A 19,779-nucleotide genomic window follows, 5' to 3' on the forward strand; every position below is an offset into this window, starting at 1 on the left:
AAAATTTTGCCCAGTGTCCCTCATTCTGTAGAAAGGACTGATGAAAGAAACACCATTATAATGTATACGGACGGTTGTGGGTACCAAAATAGGAACGCTGTTATGACCAAATGTTCTGTTGAATCTAGCAATCACTCGTACTGTAATAATAGAACAAAAATACCTTGTATCTGGCCATACGCAGATGGAAGTTGATTCTGTTCATGCAGCCATCGAATAAAAGCTCAAAGATAAAGTCATTAACTTACCAGCGGATTACGTACCTATCTGTCAAAAAGCAAGAAAAAAGCCTACTCCCTACCAAGTAAAATATTTAACACACGATTTTTTCAAAAATCTTGTTCCAATTCAGCGTTATAAAACAATTAGACCAGGAAGAGGTAAAGGTGATTTAAAAGTTACAAATATTCGTGCTCTGAGGTATACACCTGAAGGAGAAATTTATTATAAAGCCAACTTTGCTGATCAATGGAAAACAATTCCTCAACGGAAGAACAACAAAATTAATTCACATTATTGGGACCAATTGAAGCGACTATACCTGGAAAGACGTAAAATAACCGCCAAAAAATATGAAGACCTTCAGGCAATCAAGAAAACATTGTCGGTAGACTACCATAAATTTTATGATGATCTTCCCTACGAATAGCGTTATTATTGTTTTTAGCCTTTTTGTACTTAGAATAATAAAGTTTCGTTGCGTATAGAATAGGCGTGTTTGATTGCGTTAAACTGCCAAGTCAATTATTAGCTGAATTTGAAAAACTGATAACCAGCTATCTCCCAAAAAAATAATAAAAACTACAATTCTTAGTATAGTTTGTAATAGTTTTAATGATACAACAATTATTATACATACTAGTTTTAAGCACTATTTTATTGTTTTCCAATGGTTTTTATAAAAATAAGAGCTGTGAAATCGTTTTTTGCCTCTCCTGTAAAATTGGGTAAAACGAAGTTAGCAGGTTAACACTTTAGGGCGACGATTTACTTTACTACTATTTTTTTGAATTGCCAGTATTAGCCAGTAAAAAAATTATAAAATTTAGTTTAGTCTAAATACTCTAAATCATCATCATAAGTGGCTCGACAATCCGTTATGAATCTTGGCCAGCTCGCAAAAAAAACGCTACTCCTGTCGATTCCTGGCAACTTCCCTCCATCTTCTGATCCTTAGAATCTTTAGGTCTTCTTCCACACCATCAGTCCATCTTATTCGTGGTCGTGCTATACTTTTTGTGCCCTCTGGTTTTGAAAATGTTAATCTATTCGTGTATTAATGATCTGACATCCTAGCAATGTGTCCAGCCCATCTAAGTCTCTGCACTTTAACAAATTTCACAATATCTGGGTTGGTATCTCTACTCTAAATAGTTTACTCAATAAGAAGGAAAAGCAGAGAAGCGACATAAAAAGAAGCAATGGAAAGATGCGAAGAAATTGAGACTCTACAGTCACAGTGCGTTGGTCACAATGTACATAGGAAAGTTAAAGAACTAACAAGTGGACTAAGACGGAGACAGGATGGAAATCTAACTGATTCTGATGGAACATCATCTTGGACCAAAAGAGTAAAATAACGTGGATAGAATACCTACAGGAAGAGGTAAATGATGGATCAAGAATATTACAATGTGATGTATATTCTGCAATAACACAGCTAAATGATGACAAATCAGCAGGCCCCGATAATATAGAGGCAGATACTCAATACCATATACAATTCTGGAAAAATACCAACAGAATAACTGCTCAGTTTATCGCACTTCCAAAAAAACCAGGAGCCAAAAAATGCGAAAAATACTGTGCGATAAGCCGCAAGAGTTATCTCCTGAAATTATTCTTAAGGATAATTCATAAGAGAATTTACAAGCTGTGTAAAAGTCAAATTTTCCCCAACCAGTTCGGGTTCCTAAATACAGTTGGTAAGAGGGAGGCTTAGTTCTCAATATAAGTCTTATTCCAGAGATGCAAAAACGTCAACTGCGATGTATTATAGATTATAGGCATGTCTGGTTGATAATGAGAAAGCGTTTGATAGAGTACATCACATCAAGATGGTGCAAATATTAAAAGAAGCAGGAATTAACAATCAAGATCTGAAAATAATTAGAAACTTTTACTGGAATCAGACCGCAAATCTCAGAGTTGAAAATGAACACACCGAATATGAGAAAAGGATGCGTGGAGTGAGGCAATGCTGTATTTGCATTGCGGACAACCTAAAAGAATAACCAAGAACTTTAAACAAAATCACATATTACAGTCAACAAGATGGACTCAATATAAATGTAAAAAAGACAAAGCTAATACATCATTTTTGGTGGCGAATTTAGATTTTTCATCCCAAAAAACCCCCGCGTACCAAAGTTCGTGTTGTTATCCTATGCCTGTCAGGAAATATTCAAGAATAAATATAATAAAAGTTTAAGTTTGACACCCTGTATTTCGGTTATTATCAGCTTTCGTACTAGGGTTAGCTTAAATCGAGCTATTTTAAGTTCAGAAATCTGATGTTAAGCTGTGGCCCATTCTTTACCAAACACCCTGTATAATAACAAATATTATTACCGCAAATATTATATAACAAATAGAGAAATAATACATAAACAAATACTAGACGTAAGAGCTTTAGCCTCACTCAATATCGGAAATAAAAAGTTAAACAGTAATCTCGAAAATAAACAAATAAGTTTCCTAAAAATAAAAATGTATGCCATTTTTATTAAGTTGCAATGCGAAGGCAAAACAATCTTATTTTTCACTTAGAATACGGAGCGCAGTCCAGCACTCTGAATCGACGATTTTCGACTCTTATTGGAGTCTCATCGGAGAGACGTAGGCCTGCTGCTCCATACTCGAAGTGACCAACCATGAAAGATTACCCCCACATTGCAACTGACGTGTATGGATTAGGTGACTAGCGTCAACTGGCAATTGAAAGATAAAGTTTTCAATCCTAATATGTAGCAACATTTATAATATTGAAAAATATTAAAAATATTACTAAACGATTTTTTTTTAATTGAAAACTTATTGGTCCATTTCCCTGGTGACACCTCCAAGGCTTCTACAATATGCAAGCCAGATGGATGCTGCAGTGAAGACAAAGGAGAAGGAATTCTACACTATGCAAATCACAACCGTCGTCTGCAGCTTGGTAAAGTTCCAACGGAAAATGGACCTAGTTACTCTATAGACTACTAATAGAGTAATACTAATATAAAATAAAAATCAAAATGTATACCATTTTTATTCAGTTGCAATGCGAAGGCAAAACAATCTTATTTTTCACTTAGAATACGGAGCGCAGTCCAGCACTTTGAATCGACGATTTTCGACTCTTATTGGAGTCTCATCGGAGAGACGTAGGTCTCACTTCGAGTATGGAGCAGCAGGCCTACGTCTCTCCGATGAGACTCCAATAAGAGTCGAAAATCGTCGATTCAGAGTGTTGGACTGCGCTCCGTATTCTAAGTGAAAAATAAGATTGTTTTGCCTTCGAATTGCAACTGAATAAAAATGATATACATTTTTATTTTTATTTTATATTAGTATTACTCCTATAGAATAACTAGGTCCATTTTCCGTTGGAACTTTACCAAGCTACAGACGGGGGTTGTGAACTGCATAGTGTAGAATTCCTTCCCCTTTGTCTTCACTGCAGCATCCATCTGGCTTGCATATTGTAGAAACCTTGGAGGTGTCACCAGGGAAATGGACCAATAAGTTATCAATTAGAAAAAAATCTTTTAGTAATATTTTTAATATTTTTCAATATTATAAATGTTGTATTAGGATTGAAAACTTTACCTTTCAAATAAGTTTCCGTTCGACAGAACTATAAATATACATATAGCCAGACTCGTGTAGTATAATGACACTTTATAGGTTAAAAAAATATTACTTGTCTCATTAGCTTAAAAAGAAATAATTACCGAAAGTAATCAAATAAGAGAGCAACAGTTAGTCGTTTGAACAAATATGTTTGAAAACAAAAATTACAGTGAAATGTACAAACAGTATACATAGTTTAAATAATATGAAAAACCATTTTTAAACACAGGTGCGCCAATGTCACTGAAAATGATAAACGTCAAAATTCCTAGTAAATAACGTATCAAAAGCATGCCGTTTCGCTTATCCTTTTTTAACTTAATATGGTTTCTATTGACAAGCGGCTAAATTTTGCTAATACAAGTTTCTGTGAGTAAAAAAGAGACCTAGTATAAAAAGTAATTCGTGAATAATTCCATGCATGTCCAAAGAACAACTGTATACAGGGTGTTTCAATAATAATTGTCCATATAGTAACCGCCGAAACCTTAGCATAAAATACGAAGATTTAACCTAAAACACTTAAATGAAATGTGGTGCCTTACTGAGTTACAGGGCGTTTTATCTAAAAATTGAAAAACTATTTTTGCTCAGCATTTTAAAACTATTCGACGTATCCTTTTCATACTGGGCAGAAAGTGCGACTACTATACACCCTACTAAATTATGATAAACAAACGTTTCGAGCTACTACCAGAGGCGTACGACAGAAGATAGTGAATGGTTGACCCTTCTCAAATTCTACGCCACTGGAGGAATTACTATTTTAGTACCCTTTTTAGATTCTCCAATACTTTCTACGTAAATAATATACTCTTCATTGGTAACGATAAAGTCATTAGTTTTCGAGATATTTGAAGTTAAATATGAAACGGCACAGTTATTTTGATTAATTTATGATATGATTAATATGATTAAAATGTAAAAATTATTTGTATCCAGTACTTTAAAACTATTTGTAGTATCCTTATCATACTTGGCAGAAAGTGTAGGTACTGTACACTCTACTAAATTAAGATAAATAAGCGTTTCTATCTACTAGTACCTACTACCAGAGGCGTACTACAGGGGATAGTGGCTGGTTGTCCCTTCCCAAATTCTACGCCACTGACGAAATTGCTATTTTAGTGTAATTTTTTGATTTTCCAATACTTTTTATGTAAATAATATACTCTTCATTCGTAACGATAAAATGATTAGTTTTCGAGATATTTGAAATTAAAAATGAAGCGACACAATACATTAATCAAAATAACCGTGTCTTAATCATTTTTAACTTCAAAGATCTCGAAAACTAATGACTTTATCGTTACGAATAAAGAGTGTATTATTTTCATAGAAAGTATTGGAGAATCCAAAAATTCAACTAAAATAGCAATTCCGCCAGTGGCGTCGAATTTGGAATGGTCAACCTTCACTTTCCCCCATCGTACGCCTCTGGTAATAGCCAGAAACGTTTGTTTAACATACTTTAGTAGTTTGTACAGTACCTATACTCCTTGCCAAGTATGAAAAGAAAACGTCGAATAGTTTTGAAATGTTGAGCAAAAATAGTTTTTAAATTTTTAGATAAAACACCCTGTAACTCAGTAAGGAACCATATTTTATTTAAGTGTTTTAAGTTAAATCTTCGTATTTTGTGCTAAGGTTACTCCAGTTACTACATGGACAATTATTAATGAAACACGATAATAAGATAATAAGATTAGGATTATGATTTTAAATAAAAGTATATTTAAAACAAAAATCGACCGGTTTCGGTACCTTCTAATAGTATTAATTGAGGAGGTGTCAATCAAAATCAATCATGTCCATAAAAATCAAAAATAAGTTAGCAGCTATTTCATAATAAAAATGGTGAATCCTATTCTGTGATGTTTTCGGTTTCGGTTAAAAAAATTATGTCCTGTTTAAAATAATACACAATATTAGGGTCCCAAATCAAATGCGATCATGTCCACAGCTAGTTTCTATTATACAACCACATGTCCATTTAGCTAATAGCAGTGCCCGGATTTGGTCACGTGATAAAAATATTAATAAAAATCACAAAGAAGTAAACATATTATAGAATAATATTCTATTCCATCTTACTGGAGAGCAACCAAAATCAAACATGTCCCATAAGACTTCAAACAAAAAAGATCATGTCAGTGAAATCCAATCAAATAAGAACATGTCCTTTTTTTAAAACGTATTTACAGGTTTATTTATACCTTCAGATTTGAAATATTTACTATAATAATTTAATTTCACCAAATAAAATAATGATATATGCTACCCAAGTAGCACCGAACGGGTTTATGAAGTCTTTTAAGGATGCCTTAAAACTGTAGAATAAAAGTAAAATTAAAACCATTTGGTTTTTAAGTAAACCTTAAGGTTGCAATAAAACCGCTTTCAGCATAAAAGAGCCCACTCTGAAAGAGGTCAATAAAACCAAAAATAAAAACCTTCTTAAAACTTTGTTTTCTTAAGCAACTGGTTTTAAAGCTGCTGTGAAGGTGCTTTTAAAACCATGTTAAAAGACACTTTAAGTGCAGGCAGTTTTATAGCAAACTTAAAAAGGTTTCTTAAACGGAGACTTTTAAAGACAATTTACCATATTAAATGATTCTTTAAACCCATATATTCCGTATAGGCCAACAAATTTTTACATGTGTTATGATAGGTACATACGTATTTTTGTAACCATAAAATAATAAAAAGTACTTGGTTATTTCTAACTTTCAAGGTAGAAAAACACTTGCGCACCCAACTATATTGATAATGTTAACAAAAATAAGTCGAAATAACTCACGCCCCCTAAAATTTCTGACTTTTGGCGATTAAAAAATAAAAAAAAATGAAATCCGAAAAATATTAATTTGAAAGAAAAATAATTTTCCACAAGGAAAAAGTTTTCCTGTAGTTGGCTGTACACCATGTAATACAAAAACAGTAAATCCTTTATAAAAGGTATATATTTTAAATATACCTTTTATAAAAGATTTTTTTTTAATTATATCTACAATTTTAATGTTTTAATGTTAAAATAAATCGAATTTAGGTCTTTAAGACGCTTATTTATAATTTTTATATAAGCCTTATATTGTAATCTATCATGGCTTTCAGCATCTCCAGAGAGCAAAATGGCCGAAATCCAAATAAAACTATCGACAGAGAATTGTCAAGATCAAATGGTTGTATTTTATACCTTTCCAAGAGTATATATCCTACATAAACGCAAGGTTGCCTTGGAACTAAAACCGTTTAGTTTTAATGCTGCTGTCAATAATGCCACTCGGTTTTACTGTGAATCTAACCTAAAATCGAGGCGTCGAGTGCTGTGTGTGTTGTATTTTTCTTTTAAAATGACCAGTTCGTTTATATTTTAAGTACTTGCCACTTATTTCTTCCATACTAACTGTACTTCCACTTTTTACAAAACACTACATCACTGTTTCGCTCTAAAACAAATAGCCGACCATTTTGGATATGAAAGAAGAGGGGATGAGTTTAGTTTTATTGTTTCTAATAAGAAGCGTAGCTTAGTCTTTACGGTAACCAAATTGAGTCAGTTAAGAGCGTTTGGTTTTAATATAGCCTATAATAATTGCTTTTATGAAAGTAACTTTAAAGAAAACTAAAAAATAGTTTTAAGGCATATGTTTTACTGACATAATAGTCTTGAGATCAAGTAGTTTTAATAATAGGTTTTATTAGTCATATTAGGAGAATCTTTAAAATTGCAATCAAACTAAAAGGTAACAAACTAGAATCTAATAAAACCAAACAGTCCGGAAGTTTTTCATAAAACTGATTAGTTTTAAAGTGAACCGAGAATAAGCCATTTTAAAACTACAACAAGACAAATTATCTATTAAGATTAATTAGTCTTACTTGATACTCTTATTAGATACTTTAAAACTAGTGACAAATGCTTAACAGTTTTAAAGTTCTGGCAGTATATCTACAAGGTAACTTTAAAACCATTATCTTCTTATTTACCACAATAAAACCTTTATAAACCTTAAATAAAACTAAAATTGTTTTTATTGTGCTACTCGGGTAATTTAACCGATTTTCAGTGTAGGGATATTTGCTAATACGTTTTTTGCGATGTCCCTAAAACTTCTTAAGGTGGACAAGATTGGTTTTGATTGACAACTCCTCAATTATTGCTCTACTTAATACTCACATTAATTGTAGATTTTCCATTGATACAGCCAAATCTGGAGTAGACCAACTTAAAAGACTAAGTCTGGACAAATTATGTGTTTTCTCGCCTTTTCTTAACTCTGCTGCCTCGGCCGGATCGTTGAATCTAAAATATTTAGTAGCTCATATCAATTCATATCATACAATGTTTACTGTGAAAAAATCAATAATCACTTTAGGAGACATATAAAGATAAAAATTGTTGATGACCGAAGTAAAAAGAGATCAATTTTGTTTGTCGATTAAATTAAGGTGTGTGTTATTTATTGATAAATATTTACAACATTAACTACAAATGCAAGGAAATAAATAAATATCACGTCTCCCGTGATTTAAAACTATTATTAAAGCAACGAAAACAAAACTGTCAATTAAATACATTAATATCAGTTCATTTACTTTATTGTTATCGTACAATGCATTGAATGTACTTCCTAAAATATAATGTTATCAGTTTATCTAAAATCTGGATGCTCGAATAATAATAATATTAAGATACTTTATAGAAATCGGTGATATCCTAAGTAGTTCAGCGCATCTATCAATACTGTGCACGAAACAATATTATAATAGCGGTTTCCCCTAAACAGACAGTTGAGTTCATGATTTGTTTGTGTTCTCTAGAACTCGAAAAACAAGAACAAAACTGAAACAAAACCAAAATTCTTGTTTCCATTAAGCGGACTACACTGATGAAGTTGTTCTTTTGTTTCTTCTTGTTCTAATGCAGGATAATGCTCGGCCGGACATAGCCAGGATAATAATGCAATATTTTACAGATGTTGGTATTCAGCTACTAGCCTGGCCTCCTAGAAGTCCAGACCTTAACCCGATAGAGCATTTTTGGGACAACTTGGGAACAGAAGTTAGGTACAATATGGCGAATTTGTAACAGTGGTACCGTTAAAACTGGCGCCAATAAACTAGTGGGAACAAATACCGTAAAACGGCATTGCTGTTTTGATCCAGTCTATGTCAGAAAGAATGAGAGCTATTATTCGAGCTCGAGGAGGAAATACTCGATATTAGTATCCATATTTTAGAAATATTTTATGTTAATTTGAAAAATATCTTACCCCAGAATAAAAAACAAATTGTAAATTTTTATTTGTTGTTACATTAGTCCATATTTTGGAATTTGTTTTTTATTTTATGGTTTGCTATTGAACATACAATAATAGTATATTATTCAACGAACATGTAATGATGGCTATTACTCACGATGATGAAGTTTGCGACACAGCGAGTATCGTAATTCATCAAGAGTAATAGCCATTACATGCGCGTAGAATACTATACTTTTTCCTACGACCTTTTTTATTTTAAGTAGTAGAAAAATATAATAATTATCAACTACTCTCGATTAAAATTATAATTTACAAAAATAAATGTTATTTACCAATAGTACGCGGCTGAATAATTGGTTGCCTACTATTAGTAGGTGTATTTGCTGTGCAAGTACTTGAAAGGGATACGAGAAACAATCGTGTGCGTGAAGAGGGCTTTTCAACGCTTCTAATTTGTTTGGAGCTTCTGTCATATGTCGTATAATCCGTGTATATTAATATACGACATATGACAGAAGCCTGAAACAAATGAATGGGTCAGCCGAATAACGTTGTAAGCGCCGCATTGTTGGTCTTTGAGAAGTTGAAGAAAAAGTTTTAAAATTGTGATAATGGTGAGTTTATACATCTTAAGAGCGAGTAGTACAGTTTGTAATTTGTATTTACAAACTTTATTACTAACTCTTAAAATGTTTAAGTTTGGCATTGTTATAATTTTAAAACTTCTTTTTCGATTTCTTAAAATCGAGTGATGTGTAGCTTACAACGTTATTCGGCGGACCCATTTAAATGAGAAGCGTTGAAAAGTCGTAGTAGCAAAACTGTGCATTATTTATTATTATTAGCACATTTCATAAGGACTATCATTGACGAAAATGGAACTTCGCAAATGCTAACTTATGTACTGTAAAAATACAACAATAGCCAATTCAAGTCCTATTCGTTTCCGAAAAATTATAAGAACAAATTAATGCAAAGCGGAAAGTGGAATTCTACCATAATAAAGCAGAAGTAAGCAACACAACCTAAATTTGAATTCTTAATATTGCTCCATAGTCACTATAGTTTGTTTTTAAACCAAGAGGAGTGATTCAAATATACCGCGCTGTAATGCTTGTTTGTAATTGGTCCAATCTCAGGCAAGTTTACTCCACGGTTCTTAGACATTACTACGGTTGCCTAAATCGACTAACCAATGAACATTAAGGGTGAGATTACGTCACGAGAGTTTACTGTCATTTGAATCGTAATATGATTTTTTTCGAATCCTGAGAAAACCAAGTATTTTAGAAAAATTTAAACGCAGGATGCAAGATTACATTATTACCGAGGGCGGAAAGCCCCTTAGAATAAACAAGCAGATTCTATTGAATGAAATATTTGAAATTAAATATCACACTTCTCTTTTATTTTCAACCCTGTAACTTATTAAAATAAACATTATAGAAGTTTTCAGGGACTTTCAGCCCTCGGTAATAATGTAGTCTTTCATTCTGAGTTTAAATTTTTCAAAAATATTTATTAGTTTTCTCAGGATTCGAAAAAAATGAATACAATTAAAACACATTGAGAATTTTGACATGCGTCAAAATTTTGCATTAACTCAATGTAAAATTCTGAACTGTTGAATTCCAGCTTCCCTAATAATTATTGTACATCATCCTACTTTAAAGGTCACTTGTTCTGAGTTTAAAGCTTTCCGACTTGGTAAAATGAGACAAAACAATGTGAGACCTCTAAAGATTGTCTTTTCGGATAGTGGTTTGGCACATATTTGCTTAAAAAATCGTAAATTGATTAATAACCTCAACTTGCAAATAAGAGCTGACTTAACAGTTTTACAGCGTAATCAACTAAAAAAAGCTCACGAGGAACTAGCTCAGCGTTCTCAAGTTGAGCAGGATCTTCACATTCAGTATATAAAAGGCATTCCTTGTGTTGTTCAACAAAAAACTAAAGAAAACAACAGAAATACCTCAAAAAACTAAATGTCTACTATCATAATGCGGGGGGGTTGAGAACCAAATTAACAGAACTTCGTAATGCTGTCAATGCCTGTGTGTATGATGTCATAGTTTTTGTGGAGTCTTGGCTTAACGAGAATTACTTATTAGCAGAATTAGGCTTTGTTGATTTTAATGTATTTAGGCAGGATAGGAACCAATTAAATACGGGAAAGAGCAGAGGTGGTGGCACATTAATTGCAGTTAGGAGAAATATTAAATCAAAATTAGTACATACCAGTAACTCAAATCTAGAAAATATTTTTGTTCACATTTCAACTGGCAGGAAAAATATTGTTCTGGGTGCAGTTTATATCCCTCCAGGGTCACCGGTGACTGTATATGAAGAATTTTCCTCGGCGGCCTCAGATCTTGTGGGTGTTTATACAAATTGTGAATTTGTGATTTGCGGTGATTTTAATTTACCACAAGCTATCTGGGTTAATTCCGAGGATGGTTTGCAGGTTGAGGGAGCAGCATCTATAACATCCGCTAATATTTTGTGTGCCTGTTGCAACTATCTTAACCTTAAGCAGGTGAATTCCTTATCAAATAGTTTTGGTGTGTTTCTAGATCTTATTTTTTCAAATATGTGTAGTGTTGTAGTTAATTATGCTTCTGAAAACCTGTCCACCATAACAGAGCATCACCCAGCATATGAGTTTATCATCCCTCTTAAAAGTGATTTAGATTTAAAATATGACGTTTTTTACTACGATTTTAAGAACTGTGATTTTAATGCTATTAACAACTATTTAGCTAGCATATCCTGGGATCATGCACTTGATCATGGTGACATTAACAAATGTGTGGAATATTTTTATAATGTTTTGTACTCTGCTATTGATCATTTTGTCCCGATTAAACATTTTAAGTCATCTAACTTTCCATCTTGGTTTAGCAGGGAATTACAGAGGCTAATCATTGATAAGAAAAAAGCACATTGTAAATTTAAGCAGACTGGGAATTATGAGGACTATCAATTATTTTCACAAAGTAGAGATAGATGTAAAATTTTACGCAATGAATGTCACAACAACTACATAATGAGAATAAATACAGAATTGTCCGTTAACCCTAGTCTGTTCTATAAACATGTGAATAATTTACGGAGATCAAGTGCATATCCTAATAGTATGTTTCTTGATAATGAGACTGCCGACAGTGGTCAAGAAATTGTAAATTTATTCTCAAAACATTTTGCTTTATCATATAAAAACAATGATGGGGAGATTCCTGACTATAACTTTAATTATAGTTTAGATCTTAATACAGTGCAATTTTCTTTAACAGAGGTCTTTGATGGTATAAATAGTTTGCAGAGTAGGTATTCACATGGCCCAGATGGTATTCCCTCTGTGCTGCTGAAAAAATGTGTTTGTACGTTGAGCCAACCCTTGCTGCATGTGTTTAACTTGTCCATTTCCACTGGTATTTTTCCCGACTTTTGGAAAGTCAGCTTTCTTACACCTATCCATAAAAGTGGCAATAAGAGTGACGTTCGTAACTATCGAGGGATTAGCATACTATCAGCTATTCCTAAGCTTTTTGATAAATTATTTTCCACCCATCTATCCTGGCACTGTCGCAAAATATTAAATGACGAGCAGCATGGATTTTCTCAAGGTAGATCCACCGTGACCAACCTTTTAACGTATCAGTTTGACATGTTGAATGCCTTTGAGAGCTCCAAACAGGTAGACAGTGTTTACACGGACTTCTCGAGGGCATTCGATAGAGTTAGTCATAAACATATTGTTGCCAAACTAAGTGCAATGGGTTTGGGTGAGAGCCTTGTAAGATTTTCTTATAGTTTGTTAACTGGGCGTACTCAGTTCGTTCGGATTAACAATTACTTATCTAGCGAGATTCAGGTGCTTTCAGGTGTTCCACAGGGGTCTCACTCAGGCCCTGTCTTGTTTAACTTGTTTATTAGAGACCTGAGTACTATAATATTACATTCTGCACTTCTGGCCTTTGCGGACGATTTCAAATTTTATAAGGTTATTGAGTCCGAACTAGACACTGTACTGCTACAAAAGGATCTAAATAACTTATGTGTATGGTGTACTGATAATGGTCTAGAATTAAATGTTAAAAAATGCTTTAGTATTACCTTCAGTCGCTCTAACAATACCATTGTAAAAACGTATATATTGAACAATACTGTTATTGAATCTGTGGACTGTATTAAAGACTTAGGTGTTTTGTTTGACAAAAAATTAACTTTTATACCACATATTACAGACATGATTAATAGGAGTATGCGAAATCTTGGATTTATAACACGTAATAGTTCTCAACTGTCACCGAATTGTTTTTTAAGGTTATATGTTTCTTTTGTGCGCTCATTGCTGGAATATGCCTCAATTATATGGTCACTTTACTATGATTGTCACATTAGAAATATTGAGTCCGTCCAGAAAACATTTCTTCGTTCTTTGGCATTTCGAGCTCATATCAATATTCGTCAGGGTTTTAACATTAATTATGATCTGGTTAATCAAACATTTAAATTGGATAGCTTGGAAGTAAGAAGGGCTAAATCAGATTTAACAATCATTTATAAAATATTAAATGGTCTATATCATTGCCCAACTATCTTACAAGCTATAAGCCTCAATACTGTCCAAAGACGGGTTTCCCCAATTTTTCGCATACCTTATCATAATACGAACTATTGCTTTTACTCCCCATTGTCACGCACCTTGCGTCTAATTAATCAAAATCAAAACAGTCTTGATCCATTTGTGGACAATCTTCGTGTATTTAAAAGAAGCATACATAATTCAGTAACTGAAGTAAAGCACTAAGTTCCTATAATTTATTAATTATTTATTATTGTTACTAATTTAATTTTGTTGGTTTTTATTGTTGTCATTGTTGTCATTTTTATTATCTTTTGTTATTTGTTATTTTAGGTTAAAATTGGTTATCTTTACTGTTTACCATAATATTTCATTTTTTTTATACATTTTTTGTAAATTGGCTCTGCCGTTTATTGAATAAATAAATAAATACATCAAAAGACATTAGAAACTATTTGTACAGGATTGAAATCTGTATTGGAAATAACTGTTAAAATTGGTCTACGTAATTAAACATATTCCAAAATTTTGTAAAAATGTAATACATTTTAGTTTTCAGCCCAAACTTAGGCCACACACAATGCAATAATGTTCACATTTTTGAACTGTCAATATTTTTATTTTATCATCTATTGTTTAAAAACAATACAGTTGATAAGATACCCTCAGTTGCGGAGAAAGGATTAATAATAAAGATTTTTTTATTCAGTCAATGGTGTGAGCACTGTCAGTTAAATAGTAACGTGTGGCCTTACTTTTACACGCATACCTATTGTGGCAAATGTATCATATTTTTCAAAATTTTGGAATGCATTTAAATCGTAGAACAATTTTAACTTTTGGTTTTAATACAGATTTTAATTCTCTACAAGTATTCTCTCATGACTTTTGATGTAAAATAATTAGGGAAGCAGGAATTCAACGATTCAGAATTTTACATTGAGTTTCCTATGGCCCTTTTTCGATTCACCACCCGGTATAAGATAAAATGTGTACTATTTGTCTAATTATTTCATAATAACACAAATAATCCACATATATACACAATAACACACATTCAATGATCGAAAATCATTTAAAAATATGGGAATGTAAACTCTTGTGACGTAAAGTCAAAAATATAAGTCTCCCCACCACCGTCGGACAAGACAACCGTAATAAAGTCTAATAACCGTGAGTTTACTCCACCGTTATAAAATTTTGACACTAATGACATTTATCAAATTTTGACAGTATTGGCATTTCACAGGTTAATTAAGTCATATCGATGATTTTTTCTGTGTTATTCCTTTAATTTTTAGATTTCTAGTTTTTAGAACTCTTTAGCGACGTATTAATATATTTATGGATTACCGTTGAGGGCCGACATGATCAACCAAAAAAGAAGATGTATTTGGGGATATTTCTAGTGACTTTTTGGGTGTGAATCTGCCTTTTTAGTTTACTCCTCTTGGTTAAAAAATAAACCATAGGTATACAGGGTGTCCCAGACTAATTTACCCACGCTATATCTCTTAAACGAATAGAGCTTTTCGAATGGGACAAAAGGTGATATATTCTACTTGTAATAATACACTTTAATATGGCGTACAAAAAAATCATCCCCTAAATAATCATCCCTTAGTTAGGGAGCGTTCAAGTATTACGTAACACGATTTTTAAGATTTTTGACCCCCCTCCCCCCTACGTAACACACTGTAATGGGCGTTTAACTATTACGTAACGCAATTTTTGAAGATTTTTTAGCCCCCCCCCCCCAACTGCGTTACGTAATACTTGAACGGTCCCTTACAACCCTAATAATTTTTTTTAATAGCACCCTGTATATTTTTTTATAGTTTTGGATGTGGTCTTTTATCGTCTATTCAACACATTTTTTGAAAATAAAATCGGTTCGTAAATAACCTAGAAACTATCAGTTTATTTTTGTTAAATTGTGTGTCCCAGACTAATTATTTATCCAGGCTATATTTCTTAAAACGAATAGAGATTTTCGAATGGCACAAAAACTGATCTATTCCATTTGTAATACACTTTCATATGGCGTAGAAAAAATTCATCCCCTAAATATTCATCCCTAACTTACAGGGTGCTATTTAAAAAAAAATAAAGTTAGGGGTTGTAACTAAGGGATGAATATTTAGGTGATATTTTTTTTCTATGCCATATTGAAGTGTATTACAAATGTAATAGATCAGTTTTTGTCCCATTCGAAAATCTCTATTCGATTATGAAATATAGCCTTAATAAATTAGTCTGGGACACATAATTAACAAAAGTAAACTGACATTTTCTTGGTTATTTACGAACCGATTTTATTTTCAAAAAATGTGTTGAATAGACGATAGAAGACCACATCCAAAACTATAAAAAAATATACAGGGTGCTATTAAACAAATTAAAGTTAGGGGTTGTAACTAAGGGATGATTATTTAGATTATTTATATTTATTCGTTTAAGAGGTATAGCGTGGGTAAATTAGTCTGGGACACCCTGTATATTGCTCCCGAATATAGATTGATGTGCAATTAATTAATAAAGTGAATTTAATTAAATAATTGTATCTCACTGTGGATATGAATGCAATTGGGATCCAAAATGTTTACATTTATGTTAAGATCAACAGTGTATATTGACGTTTATGTAAACATTGTCAATAACCACAATTTTAAATGTTCAAATGATGAACTTTGAACGCATATATACGAGTATGTGAAACACTCTGCGTATGCAACAGTTTGAATTGAATTAAATCTTGATTGACTAAAAATATTAGTACACATTTACAAGAAGACAGGCACGAAATTTTATTTCTTAAATAATAAATCTAATACTTGTTTCTTGAATTCGGCCCTTTAATTAACCCTTTGAGCTCCGGTGACGCGTACGCGCACGCGCGCCTATATATGACTATACTATAGATAGGATGACTCGTAGCGCGTCCCTGGCAGGTAGGTATTCTAATGAAATGATTTCTGCCGGCACAGGAGCTGAGGTTGGAAATATTAAAGCGAAGCTGAAAGGGTTAATTTAAAATTATTACAAAAAGGAGTATTACAATAATTATATCTAAATTACCTGAAAACATGTGCCTTTCCAATGAAAATTATACATCCTTGAGAAAGTCTAGCGGGAGATTCCAATAGAGTATTATTAAGCATCACTTGCGCTCCTAGGTGAGGAATTAATGTCGCCACGCCATTTTCGAAGGTTATGGTGCAATGCTGTGGTTCCATTCCAGCACCCCTTAATTCAATGTCTTGTTTAACGTCAGATTCCTCTGTCCCGATTGTAGTTTTTCCTTCCTAAAGGAAAAAAGAAACGCAAATAATAAAAAAATATTGACACATTTATTATACTTTTTTATCTTTTCAATTGTATCGAACATATATTAAAAAAGTTCACATTTACGCTGGTAGCTACATTATTTTATTACGTACCATAAACCATGATAGTTATATAGAGTGAGTTTTATGTACGAGACGCTTCAATTATCTCGGAAATGGCTTGCACGATTTGTATGGGAGTAAGGGATTTGTGATCCGTAGTTCAAACCTTCTTATATCAGCTTCCCATAAGAATCTTTGGTATGTTTAATTCTCAAACATTGTTTTTTAATTGTTAATAAAGCGCTTATTAATAAAGGACGGGCTATCAGTGTGCATTAACAACTAATTAGTCGGAGAGATAGAAGCGGATTTTGTGCGTGATAAGTAATATGGAAAAACTATATGGGGATATGTTGAACTAGCTGTGTATATTACTTTCCCCAACGGCCGGAAACCAGAGTGGGGGCCGAGGGTAGATATAAGGGGTCGAAGTCGCGGTTTTTATTATTTTTTTTTTGTGACGCTCTTGATAGAGATAGTGCACCAAAATTTGGGAATAAGTAGTTCATGGCGTAACTAATTAAAATCTCCAGGGGCAGATTGCTACGTGGCCGACAAAGGGGTGGGGGAAGGGGTGAATATAAAAATTATAATTGGGTCTTTTGTGACGTTCCTGATCGAGATAGTGCACCAAAATTTGGGAATAAGTAGTCCATGACATAACTAAGTAAAATCCCCAGAGCCGGAAACCAAATTGGGGGACGACGGTAGTTATAAGGGGTTAAAGCCGCGGTTTTTATTATTTTTTTTTTGTGACGCTCACGATCGAGATAGTGCACCAACATTTGGGAATAACTAGTTCATGAGAGTATTAACTATATCAGTTATTATACGGTTTGTTTTACCTTGAGATGGTAAAGAGTAACGCCAGTAGTCAAGGGATCGTCATCAATTGCTACCAAATGCGGCCTGTCAGAATCTAAAACAACTCCAGGACCGGCTTTTCTTAAGCCAAGTGCTCTCTGCTCCCTAAGAATAGCTTGTGCTTCTCTCCATTTTCCAGTCCATTCTTCTGTCAATTCCTAAAAGAGTTCATAGACTCATTAATTTTTTTCTACAACTAGATAAATTTTAACATATATCAATAAAAGTTGCTGAGAGTTAGATTTTTTTATTTGAAGAACATTTATTTTTATGTTGGTATTTCCGATGGTCAATGTCAAATATCACTTCAAAATAATTGAAGTAAGGGTATATCTTTTATGCATTTAAAGTAGTATTTTAGAATAATAATAAAATTCGTGAAGTAATAAACAAAAACAAAATTTAGTTTAAGATCCCTGGCCTAATTAAAAAGTAAATTAAATGAAATTTGCCGTTTTAAGATAATTTTCGAATCCATCAATAATTTTTGTGTACTTACTTTTTCTCGGGCTTCTTTTTCTTGTAGTTGCGCTAACATATCACTTCGTTGTTCACAAAACATTATTGCCCTGAGTTTACTGATTTCGTCTCTTAATTCTCTAATTAATTTAACGTTAGGATCTTCGTTGACCGTAGGTTTGTTAATAATATTCTTAGCTCTATTTGCGTACCTAAGTGTACTTAACGTTTCACCATAATTACAATCTGTAAGAAATGAACAATAAATGAATCGCTTATTTATGAAAGTATGTAAGTCACTACTTTATGTAAATTTAAATTGAGATTATAACGATTATTTCATTCATAGGAGATTCTGACCAATAGAAAGCTACAGAAATCTAAATTAAATCGATAATTTTTGATAATTTCCCGTCGTCAAGTATATTACGTCAGATGCCCTTCGTTGCTACGAAAAAATACATTCAGTGACATTAATGACAATTAATGTTTTAAAAATTATAAAAGTGATGACTTTCAACCGTCAAACTAATATTTAGAACAACTGTGTGTTTAATTGTACTAATTTGTACTTACATAAATAAATTACAATAAAATTTTGGTTTTGAACAGTTTTATTCATGAAATAATCGCAACAAATAGCAACTGTCAAAGTGACAGTGACAAATTAAAACTGTCAAAGTGACACTCGGGAAAAATTCAATAATTTTAGAGCTCTTGTGCAATTACTACTGAAAATTTGTTTTCAATACTTATATCTAACTTTTAGTCACAAAAGAATATAAGTCTTCAGTACTGTTGATAGGTAGGCAGTCAACAGAATATTCCATGTATTTATGAAACGATATGTCATTGACTTATATCGTTTCATAAATTTGCCGCTGATCTTTGACTGGCATTTTGGCTTGGTAAAACGCAAACTCAATCGCATGGATAGGCTGTATACACCAATGGAAGTTTGCGAAGCAATCTGTAAGTTCTGTAAAGAGGCAGAAATTTACTGTACAAATGATCAGAACTAATAACATTTTGGATTTAAAAAATTGGTGATCCAAATATTACGAAAAAACGTGCCATTCTGTTGAAACTTCCGCTACATCTATTCAATAATACAAAAACAGGATTTGTTGAAGCATTGAATTTTATCGATGGAACACTAACCAGTCCCGTTGTTCTAAAAAGTCATAACAACGAAAATGTTCAACTTCCAAAGGAACGAGCTTATCCTATGGAACAATTTCCAATTAACATTAAAAAAGTCAATGATATTCGAAAGATTACTAGGTATCTTCCTAAAAATTATCAAGAATTTTATGACGAAATAATTGGTTGGCCAACCACTGAAGTAGAAAGATCTGACGTATGAGTATCT

General features: G+C 32.6%; 1 protein-coding gene across 3 annotated transcripts in view; it reads right to left on the reverse strand.

Moving 5' to 3' along the window:
- LOC126879789 (kinesin-like protein Klp98A) overlaps nt 1–19,779 on the reverse strand; it is a 193,770-nt gene that overhangs the window by 102,107 nt on the left and 71,884 nt on the right. For all 3 annotated transcript variants that reach the window (XM_050643048.1, XM_050643051.1, XM_050643049.1), the window contains exons 7-10: nt 18,448–18,653; nt 17,930–18,106; nt 16,774–17,000; nt 8,018–8,143 (exon numbers count right to left, since the gene is read on the reverse strand). In XM_050643048.1, coding sequence (XP_050499005.1) covers nt 8,018–8,143; nt 16,774–17,000; nt 17,930–18,106; nt 18,448–18,653 — 736 coding nt within the window. The remainder of the gene's footprint in view (nt 1–8,017; nt 8,144–16,773; nt 17,001–17,929; nt 18,107–18,447; nt 18,654–19,779) is intronic.

The sequence above is a fragment of the Diabrotica virgifera genome, chromosome 2 (assembly GCF_917563875.1).
Source record: "Diabrotica virgifera virgifera chromosome 2, PGI_DIABVI_V3a".
Taxonomy (NCBI): domain Eukaryota; kingdom Metazoa; phylum Arthropoda; class Insecta; order Coleoptera; family Chrysomelidae; genus Diabrotica; species Diabrotica virgifera.